This window comes from Suncus etruscus, chromosome 14 (assembly GCF_024139225.1).
Source record: "Suncus etruscus isolate mSunEtr1 chromosome 14, mSunEtr1.pri.cur, whole genome shotgun sequence".
Lineage (NCBI taxonomy): Eukaryota > Metazoa > Chordata > Mammalia > Eulipotyphla > Soricidae > Suncus > Suncus etruscus.
This window is the reverse complement of record NC_064861.1, coordinates 64,133,070-64,154,036: the sequence shown is the minus strand read 5'-3', so window position 1 is coordinate 64,154,036 and position 20,967 is coordinate 64,133,070. Positions and strand designations below refer to the sequence as shown.

The window sequence follows — 20,967 nt, the reverse complement described above, 5'->3', positions numbered from 1 at the left end:
GGGTCACACCCAGCAGCACTCAGGGGTTACTCCTGGCTCTATGCTCAGAAATCGCTCCTGGCATGCTCAGGGGACCATATAGGATGTCGGGATTCGAACCACCGTCCTTCTGCATGAAAGGCAAATGCCCTACCTCCATGCTATCTCTCCAGCCCCAGTACCACAGTTCCTTTAGCCATTCATCTGTTGAAGGTCATCTTGGTTGTTTCCAGAGTCTGGCTATTGTAAATAGCGATGCAATGAACATAGGTGTGAGGAAGGGATTTTTGTATTGTATTTTTGTGTTCCTAGGGTATATCCCCTAGTCCTCTTTTTTCTTTTTTTCTTTTGGGGGGGTCACACCCGGCGGCGCTCAGAGGTTGTTCCTGGCTCTGTGCTCAGAAATCGGCACTCAGGGGTTACTCCTGGCAGGCATGGGGGGACCATATGGGATGCCGGGATTCGAACCACCTCCGTCCTGGGTTGGCTGCGTGCAAGGCAAACGCCCTATCGCTGTGCTATCGCTCCGGCCTGGGCCTTTCTTCCTCTTAAAGCTTATTTATCCCTCCAAAAGCTGCTGCGGCTCCCCTGCCACTCACACCAGCCTCCTCTCTTCCATAAGAGGAAACATCTCTGTTCTGCTGTTACCCTACCACATCTGGCTCTTTCCACTTTTAATTTGGCTCTTCTGTGTGCCGGGCGGCCGCTCCTAGCTTCTGTCAGTGCGCGCCCTGTGTGGCTCTCAAAATAAATGTCAATCGTGGTTTTGGCGAGATTTGGCTCAGTTGAAAAAAAAGGTTGCTGACCATTGCAATTCACTCAGGGGTCCTGGGGCCCATTTCACCAGTCACAAACTAGCTCCTGGGGACCAATTCATCCCCGTCCCGTGCTGAGGGGTCTGAGGTCTGAACCTACAAATACTTCCACCACCACCCACCCCTGCATCCCCCAGTGCCTTCGAGGATCCCTCCAAGTGCTTGGATCAGGCGCTTTCCCAGCGGGGCCGCCCAGGCTGTCAGACTTTCACCCTCACATTTCCCATGGCAAATCCGGAGTCACAGTGACTCAGCGCAATCCAAGCGCAGAAAGGCCCTCAGTTCCCCGGCCGCAGCTTTTGTTGGGGCGATGGGCAGGTCTGCGATTGGGGAGCGGCACCCAGCACAAAGTGGGAGGCGGGAGGAGGAGGAATCTGGACACCCCTCCAACACACACACACACACACACCGCCAGAAACTTCCTCTTGCAGGGCCCAGGTAGTTGCCTGGCCTCATGCCTTTCGTCCCCACCAGGCCCAGTCCCCTTGACTGCCAAACCCTACTCCCCTCCTCGCCCCCCATCCCCATCCCACCCCAGGACTTTGCATCCTTCCTAAAGCTGCGGCCAATGCAGGCTCCACCCTGCACCCCAGGGCCCGGCCCGTAGCCCCGCCTGTGCTGGCTGCCCAGCTCCAGTGGGCCGGGCTGGCTGGGTATAAAGAAAGAGCGAGCTAGCTGCAAGTGCCACTCACAGCACAGCGTCTGCCAAGTTGGGGTCTCAATACCTGAGGACCTGCCTGCCCAGCACACCTTGCAACCCGCAGCCCAGCCAATCAGCGCCACGCCAGAGCTATGGCCGGTGAGTGCCCTTAGCGCCCGTCTGCAGGAGCCTGGGGATTTTTCTTTCCCTCCAAGCTCCAGACTAGTCCGGCTGCAGGTCCCGACTGGCCCCACCAGCCCCGACCCCTGTTTACCCCCCTCACAAGGACTGTGGCTGTCCGGAGGTTTGATCTTGGAAGCACAATTTGCTTTTTGGGTTCTGTTTTTGTTTGGGGTCTCCCCAGCCTACCCACCCTGCAAGGACTGTGGCTGTCCGGAGGTTTGATCTTGGAAGCACAATTTGCTTTTTGTTTTTGGTTTTGTTTTGTTTTGGTTCTGTTTTTGTTTTGGGGTCCATACCTGGCGATGCTCAGGGCTTCTTTACTCCTGGCTCTGTGCTTAGATATCACTCCTGGTGGGATCAGGGGACCCTATATGGTACCGGAGATAGAAGTCGATCATGCAAGGCAAAGTACTCTCTCCTCTGACTATCACTCTGATCTCAGCATTTCCTTTCTAAAACGGATAGCTAAGTTTGACCAGCAGAAAACAAATCTGGCCATGGATACAACTTCTCTGTCCTTGCCATAAGGTATTTTTTGGGGGGGGTGTATGAGGGTTTAGGTCACGCCCAGTAGTACTCGGGGATCACTCCTGGAGGGTTCAGAGGGTCTATATGAGATCCCTGGGATTGAATCTGGATTGGCTGTGTGCAAGGCAAATGCCTTCCCCGCTGTACTAGTGTTCTAAGGCAGTTTGGAAGGAATTATTAATATTCCTTTTCCATCCCTCCCTTCTACAAAAAGACTCTGCTCCCAGCTCTGTGATGGAGGTTCTGGCCCAGGCCTCAGGCTTGCACTTAGTTTGCTGAGCTTTCTCTCGCCCCACAATGGCCTGCATTTCTGGGAAGCAAGTACATGAGGTGTGTGGTCAGGGAGACGGCTCAAAGGGCAGGAGGCCCAATTGGGCTCTGGGTTTGATATGACCCCCCCTCCCCTCGCACTGCCGTGTATGGTCTCCAAACCAAAGTATAAATGACAAAGATGTGGCTCAGTGGCAGAAGCTGGCAGGTGCAAGAACCCCTGAGTTTGATCCCAGCACAGAAGATAATCTATATAATAATAATAAATATAAGGCTAAAATAAAATATAAATATAAGGCTAAAGCTAGAGAGAAAGAGAGAGAGAGAGAGAGAGAGAGAGAGAGAGAGAGAGAGAGAGAGAGAGAGAGAAAGAGAAAGGAGAGAGAAAGGAGGGGGTAGGGAGCTTTAATCAAACAGACTGGAGACTCCAAGCCTGCCCAGGAGAAAGTACATCTGGGAGATTTTGATCAGGCAAGGCTGATGAATCGGTTTCCAGGGTCACTTCCCCTTCCTCACCACCACTAACTCCTCCTCTGTTCCCAACAGCAGGTTAGTGGAGGACTCTTGCCCAGACAGACCCTTTTGAGATCAGATTCTTACCAAAGTAGACAGAAAGCAAGCTGCTTCCTTCACTGTGGCAGGACTCAACCTCTTGGTCATTTCCTTCCCTCTGAGGCTTGTGAAAGCAGGCGGAGAATCTCATAGTAGTGAAAGAAAAGAAGCAGAGAGATGTCTGTGTGAGATAAATGACTGTTAGACTCTGAGAAGGGACCAGTAGAGTCTTGGGGTCCCACCCCAAGTTCCCTGGGACAGGGTATTTGGTAGCAGCTAACAAAGTTCCTGGTATCCTTCAACCTCCTCTTCCTCCTTTAACAGAGCTAGGATAATTTCTTGATTTTGTAACCCTACAGAATGGCTGTATTTATATGTAAATTATACAAATTACCCCAAAGGGATGGGAGGGATGGTGGAAGGGTCTGAATCCTGTGTGATGGGCATAGACAAAAGATGCAGGGCCGGAGTGATAGCAACAGCGGTAAGGCATTTGCCTTGCACATGGCCAACACAGGACGAATCCCGGTTCAAATCCCAGCATCCCATATGGTCCCTCGAGCCTGCCAATAGTGACTTTTGAGTGCAGAGCCAGGAGTAACTCCTGAGCGCTGCCAGATGTGACTCCCCCCAGAAGATGCACTCAGCAAATAGGGCACTTGCTTTGTATGCAACCAAACTGAGTTTGATTCTTGGGATCTCATTTGGTCTCCTCAGTCCACCAGGAGTGATTCCTGAATGCAGTGTCAGGAGTAACCTCTGCACATTGCTGGGTGTAGCCCCCAAACAAACAAACAAAATACCTTTGGTATTAGCATCTTCTTCCTTTATCTCCCTTAGGGATTTTAGGGAGATGAGAAGCTGTAGACATGAAGTGAGGTTGAAAGCCTGTCCTAGTAGTTATGATTGCTTATTTTCCTTAATTGCTTGGTCTTCCTGCCAAAACAATCTTGAGGGTAAGAACCCTTTGACCGTTAAAGATAACTAGGCTGCAGTCACAGAAACAGTACAGGGAGTTAGGCATTTACCTTGGCTTTAGTCCAATCCCCAGCAATACATATGATCCCTCAAACACTGCCAGGAGTGACCCCTGCACACAGAGCTAGGAATATCACCTGAGCATCACCAAAAAACCAGGAATGTAGCTCAGTAGTAGAAAAGTTGCCTTGACTGTAGAAGGCCCAGCGTCAGATTCCTAGCTCTGCCCTAACAGAGAGGAAGCTAGACCAACCTGATCTTACACTGAGGTATCACAGTCTTCCACCAGTGTTACCTTTTGTTCACTACCTGGTCAATGAAAATGCAGGTTTGTACACTCCAGTCTGACCTGGGACAGTTAGTTAGGAAAAGCTCTTGCTTCCAGTCTGGCCTGAGGGGAAGCAGAACATTGCAGGGAGGAAGCATAGATGAGGAGAGGGTAGTCCCCAGGGGCAGTCAACAGGTCACAGTAGACCTGCACCCGCCAAAGACAAGAATTTGTTTTTTGTCCGCATTATGTGCATTGCCTGTGCTTAGCCTATGGAGTTATGTCTCTATCTCTGTTGTTTAATTTTATTTAAAAAATTTAATTTTAAAGGGCCAGAGTGGTGGTGCAAGCAATAGGGCATTTGCCTTGAACGCTCTAACCTAGGACTGACCATGGTTTGATCCCCCGGCATCCCATATGATCCCCCAAGCCAGAAGTGATTTCTGAGTGCATAGCTAGGGGTAACACCTGAGATGACGTTATTGATTGTGGTTCAAAAAGCAAAGAAATATTTTTTGGTTTTTGAGCCACACCTGGCAGCTCTCCAGTGTTACTTCTGGCTCTGTCCTCAGGAATCATTCCTGGCAGGCTCAGGAGACTATATGGGATGCCGGGGATCAAACTTGGGTTGTTGCCACCTTGTCATTGTCTCTGGCTGTGGTAGGTTGTCTGCATGCGAGACAAACACCTTAACCTGCTCTGTTATTGCCACAGCCCCAATTTTTGTTTGTTTTTTTAATCTTAAATTTCTTTTTAGCTATATCTGGAGGTGCTTGGGGGTTATTCCTGATGGCCTTAGGAGACTATATGGGTGGTGGAGAGATAGCACACTGGGGAGGGTGTTTGCCTTGCACATAGCCAACTTGTATTTGATCCCTAGCGTCGCATATGGTCCCCCACACTTGCCAGGAGTAATACTTAAGTGCAGAGCCAGGAGTAAGTCCTGAACACTGTTGGGTGTCACATACAAACACACAAGACTCAAGGGAGACTATATGGGATACAAGGACTGAACCTGGGTCAGCCACATGCAAGGCAATTATCCTATTCACTGTACTATCTATCTCTCTGGCCCCTCAACAACAAAAAAGAATTTTTTGGGGGGGTTTTGGATCACACCCTGTGGTGCTCAGGGATTACTCCTGGCTCTGTGCTCAGAAATTGCTCCTGGCAGGCACAGGGAACCATATGGGATGCCCGGATTCAAACCACTGTTCGTCCTGGATCAGCTGCTTGCAACACAATTGCCCTATCGCTGTGCTATTTCTCCGGCTCCAACAAAATTATTTTTTTAGTAAAAATTTTGAACCGCTAGCAGTGCAAAATTCAGGGCTTACTCTTGATTCTGTGCTCATCAAGTATCACTTCTGGCAAGTTTCAGGGACTATATGGAATGCTGGATTAAATCCAAGTGCGTTGCATGCAAAGCATAGCACCTGCTGTGCTATGGGTCAACTATGTTGTTTATTTTTAAAGATAACAGGCACGCCCCAAGATAGAAGAAGGTGAAGTCCTTGAAGTATGGGATAGAAAGCTCAACTTTCTCATTTTCTAGGAAGTGGCTTTGAATTAAACATTTAGGAGGGCCCGGAGAGATAGCACAGCGGCATTTGTCTTGCAAGCAGCCGATCCAGGACTAAAGGTGGTTGGTTCGAATCCCGGTGTCCCATATGGTCCCCCATGCCTGCCAGGAGCTATTTCTGAGCAGACAGCCAGGAGTAACCCCTAAGCAACACCGTGTGTGGCCCAAAAACAAACAAACAAACAAAAAACAAAAACAAAAAAAATCATTTAGGAAAAGATTGTTAATATTGAGTAGAGGATGCCAGGGAGAGAGTCTCAGGCTAAGGCACTTCCCTCACACATGGCCGACACAGTTAGATCCCCTGTACCACATATGGTCCACTGAGCACTGTCAGGAGTGACCCCTGTGCACAATTGTGTGTTCCCTCCAAACAGAAAGTAGGACTATATATAGGTCAAGAGATCTGGTTCTAAGGGCTGGAGCCCATATACTGTGCATAGAGGAGTCTTGCATGGTCCTGAGCACCGAGCCTGGAGTAGACCCAATACAAATATATATGAATTAAGGGGCCAGATAGATAGCACAGCAGTAGGGTGTTTGCCTTACAATAGCTGATTTGAACAGACAATGGTTCGAATCTTGGTATCCCACATGGTCCCCTGTGCCTGTCAGGATCGACTTCTGAACTCAGAGACAGGAGTAACCCCTGAGCACTGCCAGTATGACCCCCCAAAGATCTAAATATATATGAATTAAGTATTCTTGCCATATACATTATGCATATTGATAGATGGTAAGCTTACACTTGTTAACTAACCATTGATCTCAATTACTGGTCTCAAGTGTTAAAAAAAAATTGAGGGTGCCGGAGAGATAGCATGGGGGTAAGGCATTTGCCTTTCAGGCAGAATGACAGTGGTTCAAATCCCAGCATCCCATGTGGTCCCCTGTGCCTGCCAGGGGCAACTTCTGAGCATAGAGCCAGAAGTAACCCCTGAGCACTGCCGGGTGTGACCCAAAAACCAAAAAAAAAAAAAAAAAAAAAATCTGAAAATTACTGAATTCGACTGACCGTTTCCCAGCTTCCCTGGAATCAGAGTGTTCCTTTGAGATCTCTTATAAGTGGAAATGGAGCAAAATATCAAAATTAATTCCAGTAATTTCCATGGAAAAGAGAATGTTTGAGCCTCAGATCCCCCAAACAACCTACCAATCCTACCTAACAGCATGAAGCCTAAAATAATATGCAGCACATAGGGAAACTGGAAATGCCCCAGAGATTGGCAGCTTGAAGAAAGTAGCTCTCTTGAAGGAGTTTGCCAGGACAGCCCTGCAGCTGGGGTGCTACTGGCTTCTAGAATGCTCACTCCAAACAAATGCCTGGTCTAATCTCTCAACCCTGGTTCCCACTTCCTAACTTGATTATCTTGGGGCTAGTGATAGGGCTGCAGGAGGGTGTGTTTGCCTTACACCAGCTGACTCAGGTTCCATCCCAGATATCTCAGATACGGTACCCAGAGCACTACCAGTAGTAATTCCTGAGTGCACAGTCAGAAGCAACCCCTGAGCATCTTCATGTGTGGCTTAAGAAGCCCCCCCCCACTACTACTACTACCACTACCACCACTACTACTATTAAATAATAATAATAATAATAATAATAATAATAAAAAGCTGGGGCTGGCGAGGTGGCACTAGAGGTAAAGTGTCTGCCTTGCAAGCGCTAGCGGTTCGATCCCCCGGCATCCCATATGGTCCCTGCAAGCCAGGGCAATTTCTGAGCGCTTAGACAGGAGTAACCCCTGAGCATCAAAAGGGTGTGGCCCGAAAAAAAAAAAAAGCTAAAACCATGTAGTTCAGTGATGATGAGTGCATACATCATAGGTATGGTACCCTGGGTTCCACCCCAGCACCCAAACCAAAACTCTCTGTCTCTCAGTGTCTCTGTCTCTCCCCATACACAAGCCTACATCCTTTCAGTTAGGTATTTCATAAAGTGAAATGCTTTCATGTACCTTTAGAAAAGTAGGGAGGCCCATGGGGTAACCCTGACACTGCTGTAGAGCTGCTGGTTGGTCCACTTTTACCCAGCAAGTCACTGACAACCAAACCCTGCCAAGCTGGCATGGGCATTGGGCTCCAAATTAGCACCCTGCCATCAATGCCACCTGCCCACCTACTACTGGCTCCACTCACATTATAGATAAAAAGTGAGGTCCTCAGTTGAGGAAGACTCAACTTGCCTTCCCAGCCCCAGGTGCTCAGCAGGAAATCACTTCCACCAATCCAAGCGACCTCCGAGTCTATTCTGCCCTACGTGGTTCTGAGCACAGAGAATTCACCTTACTCAAGGTTGTCCCAGTGCCCACTTGCTGCCTTTAACTAAGGGGCACCCTCCCAGCTGTGGGCAACTTTACAAGGTGGAAGAGCCTTGGCTGACTCGGCCCTTTCTATTTATTTTCTTCCACTAAAAAAGTTGCAGGTACTTCTCACTAATTCTCACCTGCCTCTACCGAAGGCAAATTGCCAGGTGTAGGTGGGATCGGGACCCATTCCCTGGATTCCCTTCGTGCAATGCTAATAGATAAAGATGTTTCTATGTTGTTGAATACCTCAAATCTCCCTTCTTTTTTTTTTTTTTTTTTTTTTTTTTGGTTTTTGGGCCACACCTGGCGGTGCTCAGGGGTCACTCCTGGCTATCTGCTCAGAAATAGCTCCTGGCAGGCACAGGGGACCATATGGGACACCGGGATTCGAACCAACCACCTTTGGTCCTGGATCGGCTGCTTGCAAGGCAAACGCCACTGTGCTATCTCTCCGGGCCCTCAAATCTCCCTTCTAACATGGCCTTCCTTTTCTTTACTGGTGGGTGAAAGGAGGTTTGGGCCACACCAAGGGGTGACCAGGAGCTATTTCTGGCATTGTGCTCTGGAGTGTGTGCTCTTGGAGGGTACTGGGGAGAAATTTATGGGTCTGAGGATTCAAATTCAGGTCAGCTGCAATGCAAGTCAAGCTCCTTACTCCCTATACTCTCTTCTCTCTCTTGCCTCTTCTTTCCCCACATCCTCTTTTTTTGGGGCAGGGGAAGGAATATTGGGACACATCCAAGAATATTCAAGACCTTGGTGGTTGCTCCCCATCATTGCTTGGAAAACCACATGGTACTAGAGGTGGAACTCAGGTCTCCTGCATGCCAAGCCTGTGCTCAGCCCTTTGAGCCAGCCCTGTATGCTTTTTTTGTTTTAATAAAAAAGGATTTAGGATTTCACTAGCTATGGGTATCTATGTGTAGGGTGTTCTAATTATTTTTTTCTCTTTTTTAAAATCTTTTTTATAGTTTTTGGTTTATACCTGGCAGTGCTTAGGGCGTCACTCAGGAATCACTCCTGGCAGTGCTCAGGGGGCCATATGGGATGCTGAAGATTGAATACAGGTTGGGTGTGTGTAAGGCAAATACCCTTCCCACTATATTATCTTTCCAGCACCCAATTTATCCACTGTTTTCTTACTAAACTTTAAAGGTCCCCTTCTTCCATTGGTATTTGTGGGGGTGGGTGGCATCTCCTAAGCACTGTCTCCCTTTCAGTGCTCAGTCAGTTGAGTACTTAGGCCAGACAGTTGAGGGTTTGGGCCTGGCAGTACTGAGAGACCATGGGATGGAGGTCAAGGAGTAACCCTTATTCCAACCTTAAAATTTTTTTTCTTTTCTTTGCAAGGGGGCATACTTGGCAATGATCATAAATTACTCCTGCCTCTGCACTCAGGAATTACTTCTGGTGGGCCATATAGTATGCCAGGGATTGAACCCTGGTCGGTCAGCTGTGTGCAAGCCAAGTGTCCTCCACACTGTACTTTGGCTATGGCCCCACCATACCATTCCAGTCTCTTAAACATCTCCCTGACACACCAATGGTGTTTTTTTTTTTGTTTGTTTGTTTACTGTTTCTGGTTAGACACAGTCTACTAAATGTCTACCAGCACCACCTTGTCCACCATGCCTGTGTCATCTCTCTAGGAAAGAGGGCACTAGTGGTCCTGGCCCATTCTGAGAAGACATCCTTCAACTATGCCATGAAGGAGGCGGCTGTGGAGGCTCTGAAGGGGAAGGGCTGGGAGGTGGCTGAATCGGACCTCTATGCTATGAACTTCAACCCCCTCATCTCCAAGAACGACATGACAGGTACTGTCAGTGCCCTGAATTCTGAGGTCTGTCTGCTCCCCCCTCTCTCCTGGGTCTCACCAATCTCCTTGGCTCAAAGCCTCAGTTTCTCTTTTTTTATCCTGCAGGTAAACTGAAGGACCCTGAGAACTTCCAGTACCCAGTTGAGTCTGTCCTGGCATATAAAGAAGGTAGATTGAGCCCAGATATTGTGGCTGAGCAGAAGAAACTGGAAGCAGCAGACCTTGTGATTTTCCAGGTGTGGTGGAACATCAACATCGTGGAGGTCTGGGGGCTGGGGCTGCAGCTATGCCTATAGGAGGCCTGGTATTTGATACCCAAAACTGCCTGCTCTCCTAAATATTGCTAATGGCTCTGTGCAGGTTTCCTGCCCTTGTTCTAGCAGCAATTATAGAATTCTACTCACCTCTCCCTTCAGCACTTAGCAGTTAGCACAGAAAGAGCCTCTTACAGTGTGTTTCTGCCCATTTGGCTGTGTCTGACACTGAAAGTAGAATGTATGATGCTAGAAAAATGTCCCAAGCAGGTTGATAACTCTTTCTGGTTTTTACAATTATCTGATCCATTGCAAATAATCTAACCTTTGAAGTCCTTTCTTCTACCCCAAGACCTAGTGCTCTGCAGGTAAGGCACAAGCATGCCACCAGCTAGTATCTCAAAAGGGCTGTCTTGGTCTGTGTTTTCTACAGTAGTGGAAGGGACATTTGTGGTCTCTAAATTGCTTCTCTGGGATGCCTTAGCTCCCTGTACCCTTAATACAATGAATAGGTTGTCTGGTGCAGAATAGAGGCATATTGAAGGTAATATAGATCCTGACGAAGTGACTCTTCCAAATTTTCCACCAATCCTAATAAGGGCCAAGTCAGAGCTCAGTGACCCTGGCATATTCTGTGCTTGCTCCTGGACTTGGGAGTTAAGTGTCCTAAGAAAGGGGCATCTTAACTCACATCAGGGGGCTCTGGGGGCTGAGCCCCTACTACATTTCATACTTTTCCTTGATAGAAAGTTAATTTTCCATACCCCCAAGTCAACCAATTCTTTTTTATTTTTGCTCCTGGCTCAGGGACTGTATGGGACACCGAGAATTGAACCTAGGTCTGTCCTTTGTCCACCACATGCAAGGCAAATGCCCTACCGCTGCGCTAACACTTCAGCCCCATCAAGTCAACAAATTCTATCCTCAGCTTGAACAGGAGAACATTCACAGGGACCAAATTCATTTTGCCAACTTACACATTTACCTTAAAAGCTGCAGATAAGGCCCGGAGAGAGAGCACAGTGGTAGGGTGTTTGCCTTGCATGCAGCTGATCCAGGACAGACAGTGGCTCGAATCCCGGCATCCTATATGGTCCCCCATGCCTGCCAGGAGCGATTTCTGAGCACAGAGCCAGGAGTAACTCCTTAGCACACAGCGTGTGACCCAAAAACAAAACAAAACCAAAGCTGCAACTCAGGGCAATCACAAATGTGATACTGAGAAGCTGCAAACTGTCTCCCGAGTCTGAGCAGCTCTCAGAACTGCAGACCAGCTTGGTGCCTAAGAGACAAGGTAACTCATGCAGAGGGTGGGAGAGCCTGGGTGGAAACACAGATCTCATATTTAATAACACTGGCCCTCTTCTATTCATCAGACCCCTCACATGCTGTAGAAAGCTGTGAATTTTTTCTACAAATCCCTTCTCAGTACTCTTTTCCTTCTGGGCAAGGAAAGTGATTGATTTTTAATTCCTGAGTCGAGGAGGAGAAAGATCATCTCTGCCATCATCATCGGTAGACTAAACACAATCTCTCCTGCAGTTCCCTGATATGCAGCATCCTTTGCATGTGTGTCTGTGTGGGGCTGTGCATGATCAGAGGGACTGGATTTGAGCTGGTTGAGAGCACAGTCCAAGGTTTATCATTTGGTGCCACTCCTAAACTGATTGACAGCACCACATCCAGGCGAACCTTATCTTCAACCTCTGCCTCTGTGGCTTTGCCGCCAAACATGATTTTGTAGAAATGGATCTTATTTAGGGCTGGAGCAATAGCACAGCAGGTAGGGCATTTGCCTTGCACTCAGCTGATCTCCTGCATCCCTTGTGGTCTTCAGAGCATCACCAGGAGTGATTCCTGAGTGAAGAAGCCTTGAATAAGTCTTGATCACCACAGGGTATGGCCCAAAAGTAATACCATAAAATATTTTATTTATTTTTGCTAGGGCTTTTTTTTGTTTTTGTTTTTGTTTTTGTTTTTGGGTTACAGCCAGTGGTGCTCAGGGGTTAGTCCTGGCTCTGCGCTAAGAAATTGCTCCTGGCAGGCATGGGGACCCTATGGGATGTCGGGATTGGATTAGCTACATGCAAGGCAAGCACCCTACCTATCTCTCCAGCCCCTGGGGTTTTCTTTCTTTTTTTTTGGGGGGGGGGGTTCTCTTAACATCAGAAACAGAAGCAGACAATTGACTGGCACTGAAAGAGGCACTTTCTTTGCCTCACTGTGCTAAGTCAGAGGTTCCCCACAATTAGAGGGCCTAGTGCCATCTTTCTAGAAAAAAAAAATCACTTAACTTAGAGACAACCTATATAATCTTCCTTCTTTAAACCAACAACAGAAAGTGATCCCCAACTGCACCCGATGCTCCCCCACCTGAGAAGTGGGTGGTTTGGGCCAGTTTGGGTAAAGCTGTTTTGAGTTTTTCAGAAGGAACTGGCCGGCAGAAGAGAATCTGGCCATCTCACGGCTGGAGGTGCTGTGCACTTGATCTGACTCTATGCTGTTCTCCAGTTCCCACTGCAGTGGTTCGGAGTCCCCGCCATCCTAAAGGGCTGGTTCGAACGCGTGCTGGTTGCAGAGTTTGCTTACACCTATGCCGCCATGTATGACAAGGGCCCTTTCCGGGTAGGTTCACAGTTGGACCCAGACCAATCCTGGGGCTCCTTAAGTGAGCTGTACAGTTAGGGTGCAACACTGACCGGGGAACCATGTGTGGGACTAAAGTATACCAGGGTGGGGTAGTCCTGAGGAGTAAAGTCCTGGCACCTCTGGGTGGGTCCTTAAACTGCCAACAAAAACAAAAATAACATAGCAGGAGTCAGATTAACAGTAGAATAGGAAATCTGGTTTTGATCCAAATATGGCCCCTCTGAGCACCACCAAGAGTCACCCCTGAACACAAAGCCAGGTGGAGAGCCCAGAATACAACCAGTCATGGCCCAAATTAAAAAAACAAAAACTAAATAAAGCACGGGACTCAGACACAAAGGGGTGAGACTGGACGACTCTCAGAGTTGAAGCTGTGAGGTGTGGGAAGGCTTGTGCCTGTACCACTCTCTAGAATTGCTCAGAGATTTTCAAAATATCAAAGGAAAAAAAGAGAAAGCCTGTCTTCAGATGCTGGAGACAAATCTGGCTGCCTGGTTTGATCCCATGCACTACATGTCCCCCTTACAGAGGCTGAAGTAACCCCTGAGAAACTCCAGGCTGGGGATAGGGGAAAGAGAAACAACCAATAGGAAGTCCAGGCCCTGAAGGTGGCACAGCTGGCTGTGCCTCACTGGCCAGAGCTAGCTCAGCTAGCAGGCTGGTACTTCTGAGGGAGTCCCAGTGTGAAGGAAGGGAAAACACATACAGGCCAAGCTGGTGTGTTCTTTGTTCAGGGCCGGTTCAGAACCCCCTGAGCTGCAAAGCATCAATGACACCTTGTCTCTTGGTTTCTTGCAGAATAAGAAGACGCTGCTTTCCATCACCACAGGTGGCAGCGGCTCCATGTACTCTCTCCAGGGTGTCCATGGGGACATGAATGTTATTCTCTGGCCTATTCAGGTACTTCGCTGACTACGAACCTTCTGGGGGACTCATTAATTGAGCTTTCTCTGGGCTTCAGAACCTCCAGAGAGCAGCTAAGAGCAGACATGAGGTGTGAAGCTGAAAGGCTCCTGACTCAGGAAAGCTCCCGAGGGCTTCCTCTTAAGACAGCCCTGTCTTCCAATACCCCTAAGCTTGTGGAGGAGCTGTCAGAGTCTAGCATCTCCATCCCCATTCTCTCCTGCTCCTAGAACCATGTACCCCAATTCTTTCCAATTGCTCTATCTCCCAGGCTAGTGGAGCTCAAGCCACTTACATGATGATTTGGTCCAGTGAACAAACCTGTAGTCTAACATGAGCTTTTTGATGGTGCCAGGCCCTCTCAAGATTACATCTTGTAAGAAAGAGGGTGGTGGGCAAATGAGGTGGCCAAGCCTGGACAGAGGAAAAAGGTGAGATAATTGATTATAGTTCCTCTGCCATGTTGGGTGCAAAGGCAGAGAAATGCACAAGCCACCTGCCAAGAAGCTGCGACTCTCCCTGATGTAATAGAACTTCCGGCACTTTTGGCAGACAATCTGGGCTGGCATGGTTTCAAGGTTTTATTCACTTAAAGGAGAGCATAGCTGAATGGGCTAAAATAGGCAACAGGCGGGTAGGCATGGGGAGTGGAAGGGGAGGAAGCGTGGCCAGGAGCCTGCTCTGGCCTCCATGTTGGGGAGGTTAGATCAGGCTAATAGGGTTTGTTCTGTTATTAATCCATGGCTTTGTGTCTCCACAGAGTGGCATTCTGCATTTCTGCGGCTTCCAAGTCTTAGCACCGCAGCTGACATACAGCATTGGCCACACACCTGCTGATGCTCGAATTCAGATCCTGGAAGGGTGGAAGAAGCGCCTGGAGACTATTTGGGATGAGAATGCACTCTATTTTGCTCCAAGCAACCTCTTTGAGCTAAACTTCCAGGCAGGATTCTTAATGAAAAAGGATGTCCAGGAAGAGCAGAAAAACAAGAAAATTGGCCTTTCTGTGGGTCATCACTTGGGCAAATCCATCCCAACTGATAACCAGATCAAAGCCATCAAATAAGGTTCAAATAGTTTGGTTCTTTTTGTAGAAAAATCCAGGTCTGGTCTTCTTCTTTTTTTTTTTTTTTTTGGTGGTGGTTTTTGGGTCACACCTGGCAGTGCTCAGGGGTTACTCCTGGTTCCAGGCTCAGAAATTGCTCCTGGCAGGCACGGGGGACCATATGGGACGCTAGGATTCGAACCCATGACCTTCTGCATGAAAGGCAAACGCCTTACCTCCATGCTATCTCTCAGGCCCCTGGTCTTCTTTCACAGGTGTGTGACTTTAGTTCTTCTCTAGAAGGTGAAAGTGATTCTCTCTTCCAGGGATGTGTGAGAAAACAGACTGCATTCATACATTTTTGGGATAATTTTTATTATTAAACCTGATTCTTAGTATCTTGGAAAATGTGACTAGGCACAAGGGGGCTACTTATGATGTAAAGCAGTAAAAAGTAGAGAGCTGCTGGGCATTATTTAATGTTTTCTACATCATTTGATTTCTTTTTAAAGCCAATTTTTTCTTTAGGAAAATAAATCTGATTTGACAGCATTCAACTCTTTAGTTATCTATTTTTCTTTTAATTACCTCTCTGTGGTGTATGGCCACAGGGAATTTTCTCAGAGAAAGAAATGACTGAACCTGTCTGACCTAAGGGATTTGTTTTGGTGTTAGTAATCCATAGTTGTTTATGAGATATAAATACATATTGGCTTTAATTGCTGCAGTGACTGACATGCCCAATTGCGTTACTTTCCCTTCAGCTTTTGTTGTTGGATACAGTATACACAAGTACCTTGAAATAAAGAGCTAATAAAAGTCTCTTATTTAACTTAGTCTGCTAAATTTACTGTTTGTAGAAATAAATTAACACCTTTTTAAATTGTTTGGGGGGACCACACTCAGTGACGCTCAGGGGTTACTCCTGGTTATGTGCTCAGAAATCGCTCCTGGCTTGGGAACCATATGGGATGCCGTGGGATCGAACCGTGGTCTGTCCTAGGTCAGTGCGTGCAAGGCAAACGCCCTACCGCTTACACTACCACTCTGGCCCCAAACTAACACCTTGAAACACATCTGTCCACATCTGCTGGTTTCACTGCTAAATCAGAGACTCTCCTTTGAGGGGGGGCCTTCCCCAGAAATGCTCAGGGCTTACTCCTGGATATACTCAGGGATCACTCCTGGTGGGTTTGCAGGATCAAATAAGGTGCTGGGAATTGAACCTAGGTTGAGCATGTACAAGGCAAGCAACCTACCTGTTGCTACTACAACAGGTACAACCTATCTGCTGTGCTACTGTTTCATCTCTGACTTTCCTTTTATTGGGGGCGGGGGGTTATACCTGAAGATACGCAGGGGTTACTCCAGGCTCTGTGCTCAGGAATTACTCCTGGTGGTGCTTGGTGGACTAGATGGGATGCTGGGGGTCAAACCCAGGTCAGCTGCTTGTAAGTGCCCTGCCCACTGCTAGAATCACTCTGGCTCCTGACTTTCCTTTAAAAGATGTTCTCTGATTCCATGACTTTGGGAATAGAATGTAAGCGTAAAATCTAGTTTGGCATAATGTTCTTTCTTTGGAGGGGCTACAGCTGGCTGTGCTCAAGGCTTATTCCTGACTCTACATTCAGGGATCACTTCTAGCAGGCTTGAGGGACTATATAATACTGGGCATTCAACTCACAAAATAAGTGCCTTTCCCTGGTATGCTGTTTTAAACCTCCAATAAACAGAAGTGCATTTTCTTTTCATTTTTTCTTGGGGGAGGGCACACTCAGTAGTGCTCTCGGCTTACTCCTGGCACTACATTCAAGAATCACTCCTGATGGTGCTGGGGGGACCATATTGGGATGCTAGGGATTCAACCTGGGTTAGTTGTGTGCAAGGCAAAGTGCTCTACTCACTGTACTATCACTGCAGCCCCTAGTGTATTTTTTTGGGGGGTCACAGCCGGCAGCGCTCAGAAGTTACTCCTGGCTCTATTCTCAGAAATCGCTCCTGGCAGGCTCAGAGGACCTTATGGGATGCCGGGATTTGAACCACCGACCTAGTGTATTTTCACTTCCACTTGTTATCATTCAAGTAGTGTTATGTTGAAAACCCACCCTTTTGAGGTATGTTGCAGAAAAACCTCCCAAAGGGTAAGCAGAAATACAGTGGGTAGGGTGTTTGCCTTGCACTCGGCCAACCTGAGTTTGAATCTGATATCCCATATGGTTCAGAGCCTGGCAGGAGTGATTTCTGAGCACAGAGCTAGGAGCTCCACTGCCGGTTCTGGCCCAAAACACACACACACACACACACACACACACACACACACACACACACACACACACACACACACACACGTTCTCTGATTCCATGACTTTGGGGATAGAATGTAAGCAGCCAAACGGGATTCAATCCTTGGCATCTCATATGGTCCTGAGCCTACCAGAAATGCTTCCTGAGCAGAGTCAGGAGTAACCCCTGAGCACTGTTGTGTGTGGTCCAAAACCCAAAACAAACAAACAAACAAAAAACCTCCCTAAAACAAACAAAAAAACAAGAGATGTTGCAAAGCAAGGTTTCCTGAAACCTGAAACAACCTCACTCATAACTGCCAAGGAACAATGGTACCCTCAGTTGCCAGAACCCACCAAGCACTTGGCATTTCTATTTCCAAAGAAGGATAGATGAACACGTCAGTTGGTAACAAATGCTAGGAAGAAAAAGCAAGACAATGCTGGAGAGATAGCACAGAGAGATAAGATAGCACTTGCTTTGTATGAGGCTGAATCAGGTTTCATCTTCATCTCTGGCATTGTATATGTCCTCTCCCCTACACCTCCAGCACTGTCAGGAGTGATTCCCGAGTGCAGAGCTCTGAGTATTGCCAGTGTGGCCCCCAAACAAACAAAATCCCCACAATAAAAACAAAAAGGAAGACAAGGGTTAGAGATGGAATAGAATTTTTATTTTCTGTATTAAAAATTTTTTTGTTTTGGTTTTTGGGCCACACCCAGCGGTGCTCAGGGGTTACTCCTGGCTGTCTGCTCAGAAATAGCTCCTGGCAGGCACAGGGGACCATATGGGACACCGGGATTTGAACCAACCACCTTAGGTCCTGGATCGGCAAACACCGCTGTGTTATCTCTCCGGGCCCAAATGTTTGTTTTTGGGCCAGCATTGCACAGTGTTTATTTCTCTTCACTTAGGAATCTTTTGGTGGTGAGAAAGAGGCCTGGTAAGGGTGGTCGAGGGACCTCTTCCTATGAAGTTTTACCCTGTTGGTAGTGACTTGTCCAGAAATGCTTGGGGTACACTAGGATTTATACCCAGAGATACTAGGCATTGGACTTAGGGCCTTGCTCCATCTCTTGAATTATGTTTCTAATCTTAAAGAGAAAACTTTTTACTATTGTTTATTTTTTTGGGGGGTGGGGCATATCCGACAGGTGCTCAGGGACCACTTCTGGCAGAGCTTAGGGGATCATAGCAGGTGCTGTGTTATCAAACCTAATTCCAGGTTGGCTGTATTCAAGACTAGTGCCCTATCTGCTGTACTACCTCTCCGATCCTTAAAAGAAAAATTAATTGTTTTTGGATCACACCTGTTATCCTCAGGGATCTCTTATGATGGGCTTGGAGGAATATATGGGATACAGAGGATCAAACCTAGGTTCATGGCATGCAAGGTAAGATAGTACCCATTGGGGCCGGAGAGATAGCATTTTGCCTTGCATGCAGAAGGTCGGTGGTCGGAATCTCGGCATCCCATATGGTCCCCTGAGACTGCCAGGAGCAATTTCTGAGCATAGAGCCAGGAGTAACCCCTGAGCGCTGCTGGGTGTGACTCAAAAACCAAAAAAAAAAAAAAAAAAAAGGATAGTACCCATTGTACTATCTTCCCCAATGTTGACATTGCTGAAGAATATGTGTGCCTTTTTACAAGGAAATAGTGTATGTGCAAACACACACACACACGTAAATGTTTTTGACTTGGATATGTTAAAATTACTATTTCCAGGGCTGGTGGCACAGCGATAGGGCGTTTGCCTTGACTTAGGACGGACCACAGTTCGTTCCCCGGTGTCCCATATGGTCGGTCCCCGAGCCAGGAGCAATTTCTGAGCGCATAGCCAGGAGTAGCCCAAGTGTGTGGGCTAAAACTCAAAAAGAAAAAAAAAAATGGCTACTTCCAGGCCAGAGATAGTATAGGGAGTTAAGATACTTTGCCCTGGGGGCCGGGCGGTGGCGCTGGAGGTAAGGTGCCTGCCTTGCCTGCGCTAGCCTAGGACGGACCGCGGTTCGATCCCCCGGCGTCCCATATGGTCCCCCAAGAAGCCAGGAGCAACTTCTGAGCGCATAGCCAGGAGTAACCCCTGAGCGTCACAGGGTGTGGCCCAAAAACCAAAAAAAAAAAAAAAAAAAAAAAAAAAAAAAAAAGATACTTTGCCTTGCACTCGGCCAACTCTGGTTGATTCCAGCATTATTGCCAGCAGTGATCCTTGAGCACAGAGCCAGAAGCAGTCCTTGTAGGCTAGATATCTAGAATAGCAGGCAGGACACTTGCACAGGGCCAAACTGGGTTCAATCCCTGACACATTATATGGTCCCTCAAGTCTTCCAGGAGTGATTGCTAAGTGCAAAACCAAGAATATGCCCTGAGTACTGTCAGGGATAGCTCATAAACTAATTATTGACCAACTCAGATTATCTTTATTCCCTTGTTCTTTTTTTTTGTTTTGTTTTGTTTTTTTTTTTGTTTTTGGGTCACACCCGGCAGTGCTCAGGGGCTACTCCTGGCTCTATGCTCAGAAATCGCTCCTGGCAGGCTCAGGGGACCAGATGGGATGCTGGAATTCGAATCACCAACCTTCTGCATGCAAGACAAACGCCTTACCTCCATGCTATCCCACGGCCCCTATTCCCTTGTTCTTTTATAAAATAGGGAGCATGCTCGAGTGCTCTGGTGCCACCTAATAGTGTTCAGATGGGGAGGCAGTGTAATATCAAGTTTTACACGAGTCATGTGTTTTACCACTTGTATTATCTCCAGGTATCACCTTTTTTTTTTTTTTTGGTTTTTTGGGCCACATCCGGTGGTGCTCAGGGGTGACTCCTGGCTGTCTGCTCAGAAATAGCTCCTGGCAGGCACGGGGGACCATATGGGACACCGGGATTTGAACCAACCACCTTTGGTCCTGGATCGGCTGCTTGCAAGGCAAACACCGCTGTGCTATCTCTCCGGGCCCCCAGGTATCACCTTTGATGAGGCATAAGCACACTTCTAGGAGTGAAGCAGAAGACTGTAATTACATATATACATATATAAATCAGTGTTCATGATCTTCATCACTTTATTTTTTTGCTACACATGGCAGTGTTCAAGTGTACTCCTGGCTTTGTGCTCCAGGATCACTCCTGGCAAGTTTAAGGGACCATTTTGGGGTGCCAGGATTTAGCCTGGGTCATGCAAGTTAAGTGCCCTACCTGCTATACTATTACTCAGGGTACTCTCTATGCACTATCTTCATTAATTTTTTTGTTGTTATTTTTGGCCCCACCTGGGAGCTGCTGGCTCTTTACTCAGAAATTGCTCCTGGCAGGCATAGGGGACCACATGGAATTCCAGAAATCGAACCCGGGTCCATCTATTAGGTCAGCTTCATGCAAGGCAAATGTCTTACCTCTGTGCTATTGCTCTGGGCCCACTTCATTAGTTTTTATTTAACATTTTTTCCTTTAATTCTTATTTCCTTAGTCTACTATGTATAAACAATTTTTTTCCTAATGCACATTTAAACACATCTATTTATATTTAAAAGAAATAGTCATCAGGGACTAGAGCAATAAGCACAGTGGTAGTGTGTTTGCCTTGCCCGTGGCTGATCCAGAATGAACCTCATTTCGATTCCAGGCATCCCATATGGTCTCTGGAGCCAGGAGCGATTTCTGAGCACATAGCCAGGAGTAACCCCTGAGTATCACAGGGTGTGGCCCCCCCCCAAAAAAATAGTTACCCATGCTTTTGAGTACCATTACTGATATACTTTTTTTTTCTTTGGGGGGGGGGTCACACCCGGCAGCGCTCAGGGGTTACTCCTGGCTCTACGCTCAGAAATCGCTCCTGGCAGGCTATGGGAACCATATGGGATTCCGGGATTCAAACGACCTTCTGCACACAAGGCAAACGCCCTACTCCAAGCTATCT

General features: G+C 47.5%; 1 protein-coding gene across 1 annotated transcript; it reads left to right on the top strand.

The window, feature by feature from the left end:
- Positions 1-1,490: 1,490 nt before the first annotated feature.
- Positions 1,491-14,851, top strand: NQO1 (NAD(P)H quinone dehydrogenase 1). Its single transcript, XM_049786445.1, has 6 exons — positions 1,491-1,593; positions 9,754-9,918; positions 10,026-10,156; positions 12,686-12,799; positions 13,622-13,723; positions 14,487-14,851. The coding sequence occupies exons 1-6, from the start codon at positions 1,587-1,589 to the stop codon at positions 14,790-14,792; spliced, it is 825 nt and encodes a 274-aa protein (XP_049642402.1). The 5' UTR covers positions 1,491-1,586; the 3' UTR covers positions 14,793-14,851.
- Positions 14,852-20,967: the final 6,116 nt, after the last annotated feature.